This window comes from Lissotriton helveticus, chromosome 7, assembly GCF_964261635.1.
Source record: "Lissotriton helveticus chromosome 7, aLisHel1.1, whole genome shotgun sequence".
NCBI lineage: Eukaryota > Metazoa > Chordata > Amphibia > Caudata > Salamandridae > Lissotriton > Lissotriton helveticus.
In genome coordinates this window covers 1,041,685,972-1,041,701,733 of record NC_136068.1, presented here as the reverse complement: position 1 = coordinate 1,041,701,733, position 15,762 = coordinate 1,041,685,972, and the positions used below count along the sequence as shown (strand labels likewise).

Here is a 15,762-nt window from a genome sequence, read left to right as displayed (position 1 = left end):
AATGTGTGCATTTGAATGTGCTAATAGAACTGATTCTCTTATTGGGATGTAGGAGTCTTCTGATAGTTAACATGCTTCTTGGTCTAGCAGTTCATTGTCCAACAATAGATAAACACCTTAAAACCTTGGGAGAATGAGTTTTTAAGATTAAAATGGAGTATAATATTTTCTCCCTTACTAAATAGAGGTATGAAATTTAGGATTGTCCTTCTAGGAAGGGTGAACAGATATTAACAGATACTTGTAGGGCTACTCCTATGGTTCTCGTGGTAAATTCATATCTACCATCTTTAAAAGGAGAAAATAGAAGGGATGTCAGTTACTTCAACACTGCTATTTCTCGCTCCCCCAACCTCCCTACTGCCAAAAAGTAAAGTGGATGCTGAAGTACTATTGGCATTTCTGCTGCCCCTGTACCTACTGTCCTTCACAGTAAAAATATTTAACGCAGTGTGTCTGTGAAGCTGGTTGAAAACTAAATGTGTGAAAACAAATTATCCGGGCAGAAAGGGCAGGTATCATAGTTTAAAAACTGAAACATTTTTGTGGACTAGTGTTTTAATGCGCCCTCCGGTCTCCGTTTCATCCGTTGTTTTCCTCTCCTTGGTTTGTGTGAAAGAGGTAGGAGGCAATGGTCTAAACAATTTTGGTTGGGGTATGCATGCGTCTATGCGTCTATGCCTCTATTGTTGTTGATAGATGAAATCTAACATGAACACTCCTAAATCAGAGTCCCTGGGTCCCTGGATCAACCTCAGAAAGCATTTCTTGTGTGGTTTGATGCTCCCTGACACCAAGGTAGGCTCATGATTCCAGTATAGAATCGTCTTTTGACCTTAACCCTTAAAGGCATCCCATTTGAAGTTTAGTATTGCTAAGTCAATTTGTAATTCTAAGCAGCTGGGCAGTTCTAATTCTAGGACTGGATTTTCTTCCTGGAATACTTCACCTAGTTTCATGTTCACTCTAGCAGGCCTAATGAAGAACATGGCATGCTGAGATTTAACCTATTTGCCACACACTGACCTACATACCTGCTTGGTGGTAGTGATATCCGATTCCGATACTCTCATGGTGATGCTCTATCCATCCACTCAACCTCACCTGCTCTTCTTCCTACTTGTAAAGCTGCCCTCTCTCCCCAAGAGCACCCACGATAACTCCCTTCCTCTTCCATTCCTCAGTTGACGTACTCCATGACAAGATTTGCCATTTACGAAACTGTGAGGGACAGACTGTCCAAAAACAACAATGGCCCCCTCCCATTCTACCAGAAGGTGATGCTGGGAGCCTTTGGAGGTGAGAAGACTTCACAGGGGAGGGGAAGAGAGTGGCTGTAGGAGAGAGGAGAACGCGAGAGAAGGCAATCGGTAGAAGGACCAATGGGAATGTTGGGGAAGGGCTTTGGGTACGAGCTGAGGTTATAATTGGTTAGAACACAGGATATATGAGGCAAAGCATGGGTTCAGGAAAGTGTATCAGAAGAAGAGGAAAAGGAAAAGGGCTAATCAAAGTAATGGAGATGAATGTGCATGTGATGGGGGGGGCTTTGGTGCTAGTAGTGTCTCAGATTTCTTTGAACGTATTAGAGGTGTGAATGTGTTAAGGTGAAATATGTTTTAGAGGCAGATTGGTGGTTTGATTTAGTATATTTCTGTAAGGTCTGCATAGATTCCTTTTATAAGTGGTGGTGAACAGCCATAACCTAGTACGCAAGAACAAATCAGATGGTTATGCTGGGAGTTCCATAATTTGGCCCAGAGATGAGCTTGAAGGAGGTGTCTGAGTCGATTTTGTGAAGTAGAAAGGTTAGAGGTGAATGGGAGGTGACCAGGGCCTAACAGGGCACAGGTGCTGGAAGCAAGCATTTGGTACAAAGGTTGGCGGTGAGCATTCGAGACTAGGAGTAGAGTTGGGTGTACGCAACTGGTTTATAAGGGTATTCAGGAGGCACTGGTTAAGGGTTGGAGTTGGGTGTCGGATCGGAGATGAGTTATTCAATCTTTTTCTTGTGTTTCAGGATTCACAGGTGGCTTTGTTGGGACTCCCGCAGACATGGTGAATGTCAGGTCAGTTTCTCGTGCTGTGTTCCTATTATCTTCCCTCTACATACTAGTCTCCATTTCCGCATGTTCTCTGCACCTTTGCTCACAGCTCTTCCATCTTTTTTCTTCATCGTTTCTCCCATCCTGGTATCTCATCATCCCCAAGTGCTAAGGCTTCAGACCATATAATTCTTGCTTGAAAAGTGGCACTCAGCTAAGCACTAGCATCTGATATCTATTGTGATTTGTAGGTCGTTAGTTTGAATCGCATCAGGGCCATCCCATCTCCCCCCCCCCCCCCCCCCCCCCTCACCCCCCAGATTGATAAATGTAATATAATTGAGTTTCTTAATAGGTTAACTAGACCTTAGAGGCCTCTCCTGCAAGATATGTTAAAGGAGCTGTCTTCATACCCCTTGGCATTCTTGTCACCAAGCTCTTACTTATTGAAAGCCACACAAGCTGAAGCTATCCCACATTCTTGTCCACCACATCTCTTCTATCGTTCCCTTTCCTTTATGCTCTTGTCCCTCTCCATTATTCCTCTGTTCTAAGTTTTCTCATCTGTTATCTGTCACCTAAGTCTGCTCATCCTAGCTATTTTCTATATCGGTTGTCTCCCCTTTCTCATTTGTCTTTTTCTCACTTGTAGTGGACTCTTTGTCACCTCACCTATCTCTGGTGTCTGTAAGCTATATCTCTCTCCTTTGTTTATCACCTCTCTGGCCTGTTTCTCCCTCTTCCGCTCAGATGCAGCATCTCGCCTTTATCTGCCTCTCTGTAATGTCACTCTCTCCTACCTCTCTCTCTCTGTGCTTTCTTTCTTACCTATCTGTCAGTCAAATCTCTAATCTCTCTGCCCTTTCTCTCAGTTCTCTATCTTTATCATTTTTCCATCTCTTCCTTATCACCCCTGTCTCAGTTGTCTTTCTAACTTGTTTCTGTCTATTTATTGCATTGCTTACCTGTCTTTCTCTCTCTCTCTGTTTCTTTCTCATTTAGTGTTGTCCCTTTATCACACCTCACAGGCCTGTCCCCTGCCATCTCTTCTGTCTGTTTTGCTCACCTGCCTCCACCACCCTTTTCTCTCAGCTGTCTCTTTGTAACCTCTCTCTCTCCTTATTACTCTCCCTCCAGGCATATCTCTTTCTCTCTCTCTCTCTCTCTCTGTCTCTCTCTCTCTGTCTCTCTGTCTCTGTCTCTCTGTCTCTCTCTCTCTCTCTCTCTCTCAGTCTCAGTCTCTCTCTCTCTCTCTGTCTCTCTCTCTGTCTCTCTCTCTGTCTCTCTCTCTCTGTGTCTCTCTGTCTCTCTCTCTCTCTCTCTCTGTCTCTCTCTCTCTGTCTCTGTCTCTCTCTCTGTCTCTCTCTCTGTCTCTCTCTCTGTCTCTCTCTCTGTCTCTCTCTCTGTCTCTCTCTCTGTCTCTCTCTCTCTGTCTCTCTCTCTCTGTCTCTCTCTCTCTGTCTCTCTCTCTCTGTCTCTCTGTCTCTCTCTGTCTCTCTGTCTCTCTGTCTCTCTGTCTCTCTGTCTCTCTGTCTCTCTGTCTCTCTGTCTCTCTGTCTCTCTCTGTCTCTCTGTCTCTCTGTCTCTCTGTCTCTCTGTCTCTCTGTCTCTCTCTCTCTCTGTCTCTCTCTCTCTCTCTGTCTCTCTCTCTCTCTGTCTCTCTGTCTCTGTCTCTCTCTCTCTCTCTCTCTCTCTCTGTCTCTCTGTCTCTGTCTCTCTCTCTCTCTCTCTCTCTCTCTCTCTCTCTCTCTCTCTCTCTCTCTCTCTCTCATATCAACGCTGTCTTTGGCAACCTCTGTCTTAATACATTCTCTCATCTGCATCTCTTGCTTTCTCTCTGTTGCCCCCTCGTCACATATCTTGTTGTTTCTCCCCTGTCAGTTTCTCAGTTCCTTACCGGTCTCTTTACCATCTGTTCTATCTTTCACCACTCTCTCCTCTGTCCATTTTTACCTATCTATTGCTCTGTCTATCACACTTTTCTCCTCTCTCCTTGTTTTCTCACCATCCACTCTCTTGATATCCTTCCTCACCTATTTTCCTTTTTGAATGGATTTGTAAGAGTGCCATGGATAGTCCAAGGAGTGTCCCGGATCTATCCAAAAGGCACAGAATCCAGTCGCCAACTCTGATTAATCCGCAGCAAATAGTGCTATTTTCAGAAGTTCCGAAACAGTCTCTCACTGCTGGTGCAGCACAAGTACAAAGGGGGCATGTTCTACTCCTGAGCAGCCAAAATAGAAAATGAGCAGCCCCCAGATCTGTTATGATTGAACCTGGGCATCAGAGGATGCGAGATCTGATGGGCCTGCATTGCAGGATGCGATCTGAAAGATATTTGAGCTCCGACCTGTAAAAACGCAACATGGACCACAAATGGCTGCCGCACTAGCAACGAACGATCCTTCATGTTGTGACCATGGATAGCCAATCAAGATGCTGCGAGACAGAGTCCCCTTTCGGGATCTTCAAAATGAGATGCACAGCAGCATTGTGAACTGTCTGTAGCCTGCTGATCAACCTATATGAGGCCCAGGTAGAAAATGTTGACACAGTCCTAGTTGTGATCAAGGCGTAGACCACAGTTTTACGTGATTATGTAGACAGGAATACAGAAATGTTTTTAAGGGTCGCAGCCCTGCCAAATATGTGGCAACCTCCGACATCACTAGAGGCTGAAAAGACAGGTTAGAATCCAATTCTACTCCCTGGTTTCTGGCCACCGTTCTGGGCAGCGGTTGACTGGGAAAGATGTTCAGGCCAAAGTTCTCAAACCAGTTCTTTTTGTTCTGACCAAAAAGTAAGCTCTGTGTATTACTAGGTTTGGACTACTAATAATTTATTCTCCTCCACTCAAAGATCCTGGATAAACCGAATTTAAATGCGGTCTGTGTACAGGCTGGCAATCGATTATTGGAGGGAACCAGCTGAGTGTTGTCGGCAAAAGAAACAACCTTAAAGCCAAAAGACTCGAACATGACCGCTAATGGGGCCATATATAAATGTTGAACAGGGTCGGGTCTAAGGAAGAACCCTGTGGCACCCCAAGTGAAGTAGTTTGGTGCTTGATGAGTAAAGGGCCTTCAAAGTGCAAGCTGTTTGGTTCTCAAGGAACGTCTTAATCCAGCCAAGACCAGAACCACTTACCACAATGTCAGCCACTGTTTCAGAAAAATGGAATGGGATTCTCTATCAGGTGTCTCTTTTTCACCTGTCTTGTTGTCGCCTCTGTCCAGTCCCCACTCTGTCTCCCTCACCTATCACCTGCTCCCCTGTATGTCTCCTTATCACTTGTTTCTTTCTCTCTCATACCTTTCCTGCAATTTTTCAGATTTTTCAAATGTGAAGTAGGAGTTCCTGGAGATGGGCAGGCCAACCAGTTAATACGGAGAGCTGTGCCAAAGGTCAGGCTTGGCTCTGAGAACCAGTGTGGTCTGGTTTGGCTCTGAGAACCAGTGTAGTGTGTACAAGCAGATCGCTCAAAATATCTGAGGTGTAAACCGTGCCGCAAACGTCCTGTATAAATATGATCGACTATAAAATTCAAGAAAGTGCATTCCTTTCGTGTGCGGAAGCTTTTAATTTCAATACATTACATTGTATCATTGCATTGAGTGGCATTTATTAAAAGTAATAGTTTCTAGACATAGACTTAAAAACATTAATGAACCGCTCGCCACCGCCCTCACTACTATGCCATGAGTTAACCAAGTGACAAGTCAGTTGTCGCGTGCTCCCTTAAGATGACCATTATTGTTATTATTGATGGAGCAACATAATGTTTAGATATATACAAGAATTGTTTTTTGTACAGAGATCATCCAGAACTGAATTATTTGTAGGAACTCTCAAATGTGATTACAAGGAAAAGGATTACTGTGTAGTAACTTAATTTTTAGGATCACACAATTTGGTCAAGCCGGGAGTGGACTCTGGTTTCTCATTACAGTGTGTGCAGTTCATCTACTGCATGAATATCTCAGCCTTTTCCCCATTTAATACCAAAGGACAGGGCTCTGTGTTTAATTTTTGAAGTGCTGAATCAATACATTGTGTTGAATACCATTTATCGTAGCTTCAAGCAAGCGGACACAAGAAGTCTTTCTAGAAGAAGGTAAAGAGTTGAAGGCAGGACACTCATTTTTATGCTCGCATCACGTTTCTGCTTAATATTGACACACATTATAGATGTAACTTAATAAGGCTTACTTATTACGTCCTTGTGTTGGTGGCTGTTCTCACATGACTTTCAGTTGCAGTTAATCAAATGAGGGTGGTGAATATTAAACCTCACCTAACCACAGGAAACCAACCCTCATTTAGTTGTAAGATTCCAACAATTTAAGTATTTAGCAACCGAGTGAGCAAAGGCTCTGCTCTTGAAAGAAAGAAATTGACAAGTATAAGTAAAGCGAAGTTTGGGCTGTTTGTGGGACAGTGAGAATTAGTTCCAATAAACGACTTTCGTAAGAATATAACCGGAAAAGAAAGGTCAAAACAGGAATTCTCGAAAGTATAACCCATTGTATGAAGAAGAACAAAGAAACCGCAAGATTACCAACCGCCCCCCCCCCCCTCTAAAAAACAAAACCCAAGTAGCAGTTGGGACTTTACGGAAAGGATTCCTCGCAGCACACCGCCCCTGGGCAGATGTGACGTTTGTAACCGGTAACCACACATGCATAGCTCACATGTCCGTTTTCAAAGTAAAGTGTCTCACTGCACGCTGACTCCAAGTGTTTGCTTAATATACACTCTCAATTTAGCAAATAGATTAAAATAACTTGTTCAAAGGAAAAGCTGGTATTTTGCTCATCAAAGTTTCTGTCATCATTTAGTGTTTTGGATAAAACTGTGTGGCAAGGAACCTACAGGTATGCCTCAGCAGCCGTTTTCATTGGCAGAGTGAGCTGAACTGCTGCAGAGCCCTCACACTGAAGGGCATGGCCTACCTGAGGCGCATCCTAGAACAAACTCGCTCAGTCAGCGGACGAAGCCATCATTGTTTTAAATCACCATCTGGGTGGAGGTGTCCCACAGGGCTTTGTCACTAAATGGACACATTGCACCTATGGAGGCTCCGTGCAGTCATTGCATTCGCTTTAACCCAAGTCTCACAGGTGTGGAGCATCAGACATGTAGTTCAGCAGTTATCTCTCCAAACAGTGTGGTACACTGTGCTCTGACACTGCACCTCCAGAAGGATAAATAATCACAACAGGCCTGAATGCTTAGCTGCTGGAAGGCATTTCCTGAAGTTCAACACAGATTTCTAAAAACATCTAGGGTAGAGTATGTTCCTTCAGGATAAAAAACAAAATTGCAGTCATTATTGCAAATTAATTTGTCTGCTACCTGTAATTAATTACAGCGCTGAAACTGGGTTACTGTCACAGTTGTGGCTTTGGAGTCTAAAAGGAATCCATAATGCTAGCCTGCCAGTGACCATTGAGGATCACTGTTGGGTATCCTCAAGCACCCCCCATGTGGGTGAGTATCAGCGTCCCCCCCCGTCCCCCCCCCACCTAACACTAAGGATCCATGGTCACACATGAAGTATCCTTCGTTGCTAGTGGGGCGGCCATTGTTGGTTTTTGGGAGTGTAAATGCATGCTCAGGAGATGGGTCAGTCGACTCTGGGTGTGCCCTTTCCCACGGTTGTCGGGGTGCCCACTGATAATGGGTTATTCTGGAGAGGTGGAGTGCCTCTTTCGTGCTGACTGATTAATTTTTTCTGTTTTGTTTTCAGGATGCAGAATGATATGAAGCTGCCGGCGCACCTGCGGCGCAAGTAAGGAGTGACTGTGTGCAACTGTGGTGAGGAGGGCAGGTTCCTGCATAGAAAGAGTCTGATTCCGTCCCACCCACAGTAGCGGGAATGATCAGTGCCAAGAAGACCCACTTATCCCTTTCCCACTCATCCCTTTCCCACTCACAAGGGGTATTTTTGGCATTACCAGGAATCTCAAACCCCAAAATGTGTTGCTTCTGTACTTTCTGTGTTTGGACTGCTTTGTATTTTTGTACACACGTTCTGAGTTATATATACAATATTTGTAAAGTGCGAACTACTCACCCCTACGGCTCTCAAGGCTCTGGGGGCCGTCGTGGAAATTAAGTGAGCTATTGCTCAGAGTCACATGGGGCTGAGTTGATCTGCCGCGGGAGCCGGGGATCGAACCGTGAGCCCTGTGCTCCGAAGTCAGCTGCCCTGGCCGCTGCACCACACTTCTCCATATGTGTGTGTGTATATATGTATATTTTCTGTGTACGTATATTTTCTGTATATATATATATATATACAGAAAAGGATTGCTGTTTAAATTCTTCACCCCACGTACCTCCGTATGAGGCCCCTGTTCATGAGTGCATTGCTGAGAATGTGTCTTGTTGGTGTGGGTGAAGTGTTGTGGTCACCGTGTGTTTAAGCCATGGTTAATAGTCCAGCTCACAAGCATTTAGGTTTAAAATCCATCCCGCTGACTGTTTTATGTGATGGCACTACCTGTAAACGTATTCTGGTGGGATAGTACACACAGGGGCCTTTAATATTGTAGCCCCAGATCGAGGCAGCCTGACAGTAGAATTACCTACCCTATGTGTGCCACCTCCCCTTATGCCCACCCTCAATCAAAATGTGTTCTGAAGCCAATTATTAGTGAAAGTAATTCTGGTCAGTTTAGCACACCGAGCAAACGTGTATACATTACATACATGAATCCCCTTTTGTTATGCAACACCATCTTTCTCGATTCAACATTTTGACTGCTTGTCTTCTGCACTCTTCCCAGGAAACCTTTTGACTGCCTAAAGTCGAGGTGGGGGTTGGAATAGTTTGCCACGTTAGTTCATAAATTGCTTGTATTACCAGTACCACTAACCCGTTTTTCAATTTGTGCCCTTCAGTTACGCCCATGCACTGGATGGAATGTACCAGGTGCTGCGCAATGGTAAGGAAGTAGTACAGAACTTAAAACAAGCGAGATTAAAGGAGACTTGAAAGGGGAAAGCGGACATGTGAAAAGTCTTGTGTGGGTTACAGCAGAATGAGTAAATAATACAGCATTCAGGATCTCCAGTGGTAAAATATGGTGCCCATTGGTGGCAGGGAGTTCTACTGGATAGTTAAGATTTTCGTAGGTCTTGATCCTTCCTTTTGATCTGGCTATTCAGTCGTCATTCAGGCCCATGTAGTAGAATTTCCGCAGTGACCTGTGGCCCTTTAGTGAATGTATTTGCTCGCTGGTCGGAAGGTCTCTTTAGTTAGAGGGTTCCTCAGATTGGAGGGAAATCTTGTAGATGATCTGTTACTTGCGTACAGTCTCCCTGATGTAGGATGGAGTAGATATTCTTGGAGGTTTGGGAAGGAGGTCCCTGGTGGATTGTGGTCACTCGTGGTGGTTTGTGTCTACAGTTCATGTTTGGGTCCCTATTGATTGGTAGGGGAAGTCTCCAGTGGGCAGGAGATGCCTCTGGTGATTCACGTTACTGATATGCGGCTGTGGCTTTTCTCTTGTAGGTAGTCATCTCTAATGGATCATGAGTGATTAGGTAGTTGGAGAATCTGTCTTGTAAACAGGCTATATCACTGGATCTGTTTTGTGGTTTGGAAGGCATCTCTTTTTTTGTTGTTTGTTTGAGTTCACATGGTGCCTGGTTGTGTCTTTGTACTGGCTTTGGTTATACCAGTACTTGGGCCAGTGAGTCGGGGATCTCTGGAAATATATCTGAACATCTCGCATTAGCCATAAAGAAAGCCATACGTATGAAAAACAAATCTGTGATTTTACACTTGAGGTGAATACTTAATCATGTGGCAAAGCCACATTAAAACTATAAATAAATGTGTGTTACTGTCTGACCCCCACACTTTGGGCCATAGGGTAAGTAGTGGCTACCAGGCTTCAACCATGAGGGTTGAGGTACTTTGCCTCTGATGTCCTGGGATCCGTGTGACTGTGGCTGTGAAACATGGTCCAAGTATCATCCTGTTTACACTTAAACCTCAGGATAGCAAGGGCAAACAGTCACCGCCTTCTCCGAGAGGTAGTGAGGGAGTGCTTGAGCTCAGAGCTCAAAACTCAATCAACAATCCAATAATGTGAATGTGCCACAGCTTGTCTTTACAAGCAAGAAAATGCTTTATTACACACTGGTTATTTAATACTACATACTTAATACTACAAGCAGCAAATTACAAGTTCGTGTTTCTGTGAGCTGTTTAAGCAGGTGCGGTTTCCTCCATGCTCCTTTACGGTCCCTAGGTTCTCTCTCCCCGGGTCGAGGTGGCAACCCCTCGCCATTTGCAAGGGCAATGGAGTAGTGTGAATCAGGCACAGATGCAGATTATCCCTGTACCCTGGACAATGGTTAGCACTAGTCTAACAGGCTATTCATAATTTATTGGAAAACAATCCATTTAATCATTTGGATCCAATAGCTCACCCCCTCTATCTATAGTAGGGTGTGTTCTGTTTTTGCCTTACCGTCCAAAACCAAACACTTGTTTGTGAAAAAAGGAGGACAAGGAGGTTTCATATAAAATTCAACTCGACAATTCCTGTAATGTCTGTTCCCTACAGAACAGTACAACCAATCACACTTGACAGACAATTAAACGTAAAAAATGTGTGGTGAGAGAGAATGGCACCTCACGGGCGCACAACCCTCGGGTCCTTGGCAGATGTTTACCAGATTAAAACCCCTTTCTCATCATCGGTTACCATTCCTTCTCAAAGAAAAATCGAGTGTCCAAAGGAAACAACCCAAAATAATTGGTGAAGGACAAAACAGGTGCACAACAATTGGTTCCTGGGATGATTTATGGTCGCAGGCAACGTACTTGTACGGTTGATGTAACAACCGACAGTTGGCTAAAGAGCAAGCCTTGAACAGCTGGTACGAGTGGACGTGGCTGTGCAAGGTTTCTGTACGGATGGTGTCCAACTTCGGTGCAGTGACAGAATGGTGAGCCCTGATGAATCTGCCATAAAGCGTAACAGGCAGTGAAACATGTCGGCCACAGGTAGTGGTATGCGAGTTTAAGCTACCAGCCTTTTTATTTCACCAGTCTACACCAGACCTATGAATAAAGTTGCATTATTGGTGTAGCTGTTGATTTTAATCCCATTCTGTGTCACATCAGGGAGATTTTCCTTGATTTTTTGTTGTGCACCTGTTTTGTCCTTCACCAATTATTTTGGGTTGTTTCCTTTGGACACTCGATTTTTCTTTGAGAAGGAATGGTAACCGATGATGAGAAAGGGGTTTTAATCTGGTAAACATCTGCCAAGGACCCGAGGGTTGTGCGCCCGTGAGGTGCCATTCTCTCTCACCACACATTTTTTACGTTTAATTGTCTGTCAAGTGTGATTGGTTGTACTGTTCTGTAGGGAACAGACATTACAGGAATTGTCGAGTTGAATTTTATATGAAACCTCCTTGTCCTCCTTTTTTCACAAACAAGTGTTTGGTTTTGGATGGTCAGGCAAAAACAGAACACACCCTACTATAGATCGAGGGGGTGGGCTATTGGATCCAAATGATTAAATGGATTGTTTTCCAATAAATTATGAATAGCCTGTTAGACTAGTGCTAACCATTGTCCAGGGTACAGGGATTTGTTGCTATTGAGTGGAGGGCTATCCTGTGAGTATCCTTACATCCCTCTGGGCTCCTTTTTGAATTACAGATGCAGATTAAACAAGTCAAAACAGTTTGTGTGCTTAGTCATTCAGTTCTAACCTGCTTGCAGGTAATTATCAGTTTATCCAAAGGAAACCCGCCATACCTGGTACGTTAAGCAGCAGTCGGTTTGGTGGCAACGTACCAGCAGGCAGTCCGAAAGTTTGTACTGTCTTGGTGCTGAACTATATTTAGCTGCACACCAGCTTTGGCTCTTCAGGTGTGCAGGGGCAGGGTGGAAGCAGTCCGGATATGTCTCTGTCCCACTGGACCAATGATGAGTGTCTGGGGCCTCTGGGTCTTGGCAACGGGCCCATGCAGGGACCAGGTGGTCCTCTGTAGAAAAACCCCCAAAGTCACAGGAGATATACAAACCAACTTTGGGTGATCACGAATTCGGAAGTAGCAGCAGGGAATATGCTGCTCCACACGAGCCAACACAACTTGAGCAATTGCTGTCCCACATGGGTGAAACTCTGGGCAATTGTAAATTTGTGGTTCCCATTGGATCATTGGGAGACTCTTGGAGGCCCTTGGGTGTCTGGATCCTCCCGGATCCCTCTCCAGCAGTCTGCTCTTCTGGGTACCTCACAGCCCCCTGGAATGCACTGTACCTCCTTCTTCCTGGATTGTCTCTCCTCTTGCAGGGGAGGCATACTAATTTCCTCTCTCAGCAAGCGGGCAGGCCTTTAAGCCCTTTAGGACTGGTAAACCGCTTGTTCAGCAAGAGATGCAGACTTCAAGTGATGTCCCCTCATCTCCAGGTGACTGGTAGTCTGGCAGACATCAATCCTGGTTCACAACAGCTCTCTCAGTGCTCTGCGAAATGATGCCTTCCTTGGCCATAGAGTACTTGCAGCTAGAATCAGGTGTGAGATCGTAGGACCCCAACTTTATATGCAACAAGCAGACAGGGAATGTAGATCTACTATCTGAAATGGTGGAACTGGTTTAATGTTTACCTTTCAAGTGTCCTTTTCAGAATGTTCCATACTAGACACAGCCGTTTTGTGCACTGATGCCTTGCACAACAGGGTAGTCTCAAACTTGGAGCACCCACAACAGAGGCAGAACGAGGTGTGAGGTTTCTGCAACTAGTGGCCATCAGCCCAACTGAAGGAGTATTTGGAGAAAGACGAAAGAGCAGGCCTCACCTAAAAGCTTCTTCATCTTTCACTACAAACCCATACCATCCACTAAATGGCTGCCTTCATGGAGGCTAATCAGCATATTATTTATAACCAAAATGCTTCATAGAATAACTAGAGGAGTGCTTTCTCCTCACTTCAGTTAAGCCTCCTTTCTTCTTCCAGCTTCAGGCATGTGAGCAATTCATTTACATTGTCCAGGAGCACAGTTTTCACCTCCATTTTGTGTAAGGGCAGGTCAGGAGCATTCAAACTGGATTCCACCGCCTCCATTACACTGGTTTGTTTTCACGCCATGCAGGCTACATACAAGACCTGCATTTTGAATGTTAGCATAAACAACTGTGTAATCGTATAGAAGCGGTGTAAATTTACATGAGTGCCCCGTAGGCCTTCACTCCAGTGACTCAGAAAACCAAGTTCTTGTCACAATTTTAATTTTCAAACCACTATTTCCTGTTCCCCCCCACTCTAAGTAATAACCACATTAACATATGCAGGAGCTGACAGTCATCAGTTGACAGCACACTTGTTGGACCCCTCCATGTCACAGGATGAGTCCATGACCTACTCATGCCAAGAGCAGACCTAGGCCTTTGCGCACATGCTAGTTTAGCGTGGTACCAGAGCAAAAATCAAGTGCGGATACTCGATACATGCAGTCGGGCCGTTCGAGCAGGGGAATACTTCTGTATGCCGTCCAGGGAACATGTGTTATTCAACAATTACTAATAATAACATTTAAAATGTACAGAAACCAGAATAATTGGAGAAATGTATGTTACACATTTTAAAGGGTCCCAACACTGGAAAAAGAGGCAAGGAAAAGAAGCCCCAGGGGGGTGATAAGGAATCGGCGAATGTTACTTGATGGGTTTCCCCACAGAGGCAAAAATATAGAAAGGTTTGAAAAAAAATTGTCACGGCCGCCTTTATTCTTTTTTTTTTTTTGTTCATTTCATATTAAAACGTATGGGGTAATGAGTTCTACATTTTGGAGTCATGTTAATGGTCTTCTAGATGCTATCAATTTTTATTATCCCGTTTGGGTTGGGGAGCTCTGTGGTATTTTCAGGCTCATGGCCTTTTTGGTGAGTGGTTCCAAGGTTTGTCTGCTAGGTATAGTGAGGGCATGGTTTCTGGTACTAGTTGTGCATTAGTTTACTTGAAGTTGGTCTGGTGGTTGGAAGATCTCTGAGGGTTTGTGTCTGTTGAGACACCAAAGTCCCTCGCATGATGATGGATGTATACTCCTGCCCTGAGTGCCCCAAAGTGTAATGATGTGATCCTGGTGCTGATTTTTTTGTTATGGGTAAACAAGGATCATGCATGTGCGCGATGACATAGGCCTGTCTCGTGGAAAGTAATCTTTATTGACCATGAGGGGCGCTTAGAGCATTTCTCTCACATTACTAAAAGGCTACTACCTTTCCCAGGAGTTAAGCAGCATGAGTGCCGTGGTTGCAGATTTGTGGATTGCGGCATTCCTGTGACCTGGGTGGGATATACTGGGGGAAGGGAGAGCCAGGCTCTTAAGTATACTTCAAAGGGTGCTCTTTGATTCAGAGAGAGGTCACTGGAAAGGGGCCTGGCACATCTCAAAAAGGAGATGGGGCTGATGGGAGAATCATTACGAGTCGGGCTGAGACCCTGGAGTAACCTTTTGTTACACATATCACTGTGGCCGACAACCAGGTATAAACCTCTACTCACTCCCATGGCCTGCATTATGGTGTTTTAGGAGTCCCTTCTGCTGTGTGACACTGCTTCCTGGAGGAAGGGCAAATGCAGAGAAAAAGGCACTTCAAAAGAAGGCAGACTACAACATAAACTTCAACGATTCAGACCTTAAATCATGTTTGGTGTCTGGAAATGTACTATAAGAAGGGGAGCTCGAGGCCACCAACATTGTCAGCTGTCAAGCAGGCAGTCGGACTGTGCAAGAAGCTTTGCAAGACTTTTGCCTGTGACCAGAAAGTCTAAGGCCTGCCAGGCTCTCAACTGGGTGAGGGGACATCACCCAGGGAATTCAAGACCAACTGTCCCTGGAGCATGGAACACAGTGCCTGCCTGCCTGCCTGCTTGCTAAGACCAGTGCGCACTGTGAGGAAGAGGAGAGCGCTAGAGGGTGCGAGTCCCAGTGGAAAAGCCTGATGATTGTGTCTCTGAAGTGGAGTGTGAGGAGATAGATTCTGCTTAAGTCTTTGCCTTTGTGCAGAGGGAAGTCGTTGAAGATTGCTACAGTGTCGATCGGGCCGTAGCCTGTATGCGGAGTAAGAATGGTGACTCTGTATGCCAGATGAGGTCACCGGGAAAAAGGCAAAGAGCCTGGGCTTGTTGAGACTGTCGTCAAGAGGAAGAGGCTGCCGTGGTAACCCATGGGGCCCGAACAGCGAGTGAGAATCTGCAGCAGGGTGTTGTATTCCTCCCCCAGCCTCACCTGTAGGGAGGATCCAACAAAACTTACTGGCATTGGAGGAGCTTCAAGAACACTTGGCTGCTGTCCCTGCAGAACCCTTTGTGAAGAACTCCTGTCTCCTTTCCCTGCAGGGATGCATGTTCATTACTCACAAGAGAACGCAGTTACAGCTTTAGTGCCCACAAGGGGGTGCAGTCAAAGACTCCGGTCGTGCAGGTAAGACTGATTAATAGGCCAGAAGACCCAGATGAACTTGTCTGCCATTTAGCGCTTCAGCGCTGGAAGACTTTTTACTTTTATTGGAGTTGGAGTGGGACTTCTGAAACTCTGACTACTTGTAGGGCTTAATCTGAATGTCCCCTATAGTAAATGGAAAAATAACCATTACTGTTAGCGTTAGGTGAGTGGGACTCCGGTGCTGCCGATGGAAACACTAGAGCTCTGACCTCGGGGTACTGTGTATTAC

General features: G+C 45.1%; 1 protein-coding gene across 1 annotated transcript in view; it reads left to right on the top strand.

Moving 5' to 3' along the window:
* SLC25A10 (solute carrier family 25 member 10) overlaps positions 1-15,762 on the top strand; it is a 189,879-nt gene that overhangs the window by 135,030 nt on the left and 39,087 nt on the right. Inside the window, exons 3-6 of the mRNA XM_078653836.1 lie at positions 1,185-1,299; positions 2,021-2,069; positions 7,795-7,836; positions 8,952-8,995. Of these exons, the coding sequence (XP_078509962.1) occupies positions 1,185-1,299; positions 2,021-2,069; positions 7,795-7,836; positions 8,952-8,995 (250 nt within the window). The remainder of the gene's footprint in view (positions 1-1,184; positions 1,300-2,020; positions 2,070-7,794; positions 7,837-8,951; positions 8,996-15,762) is intronic.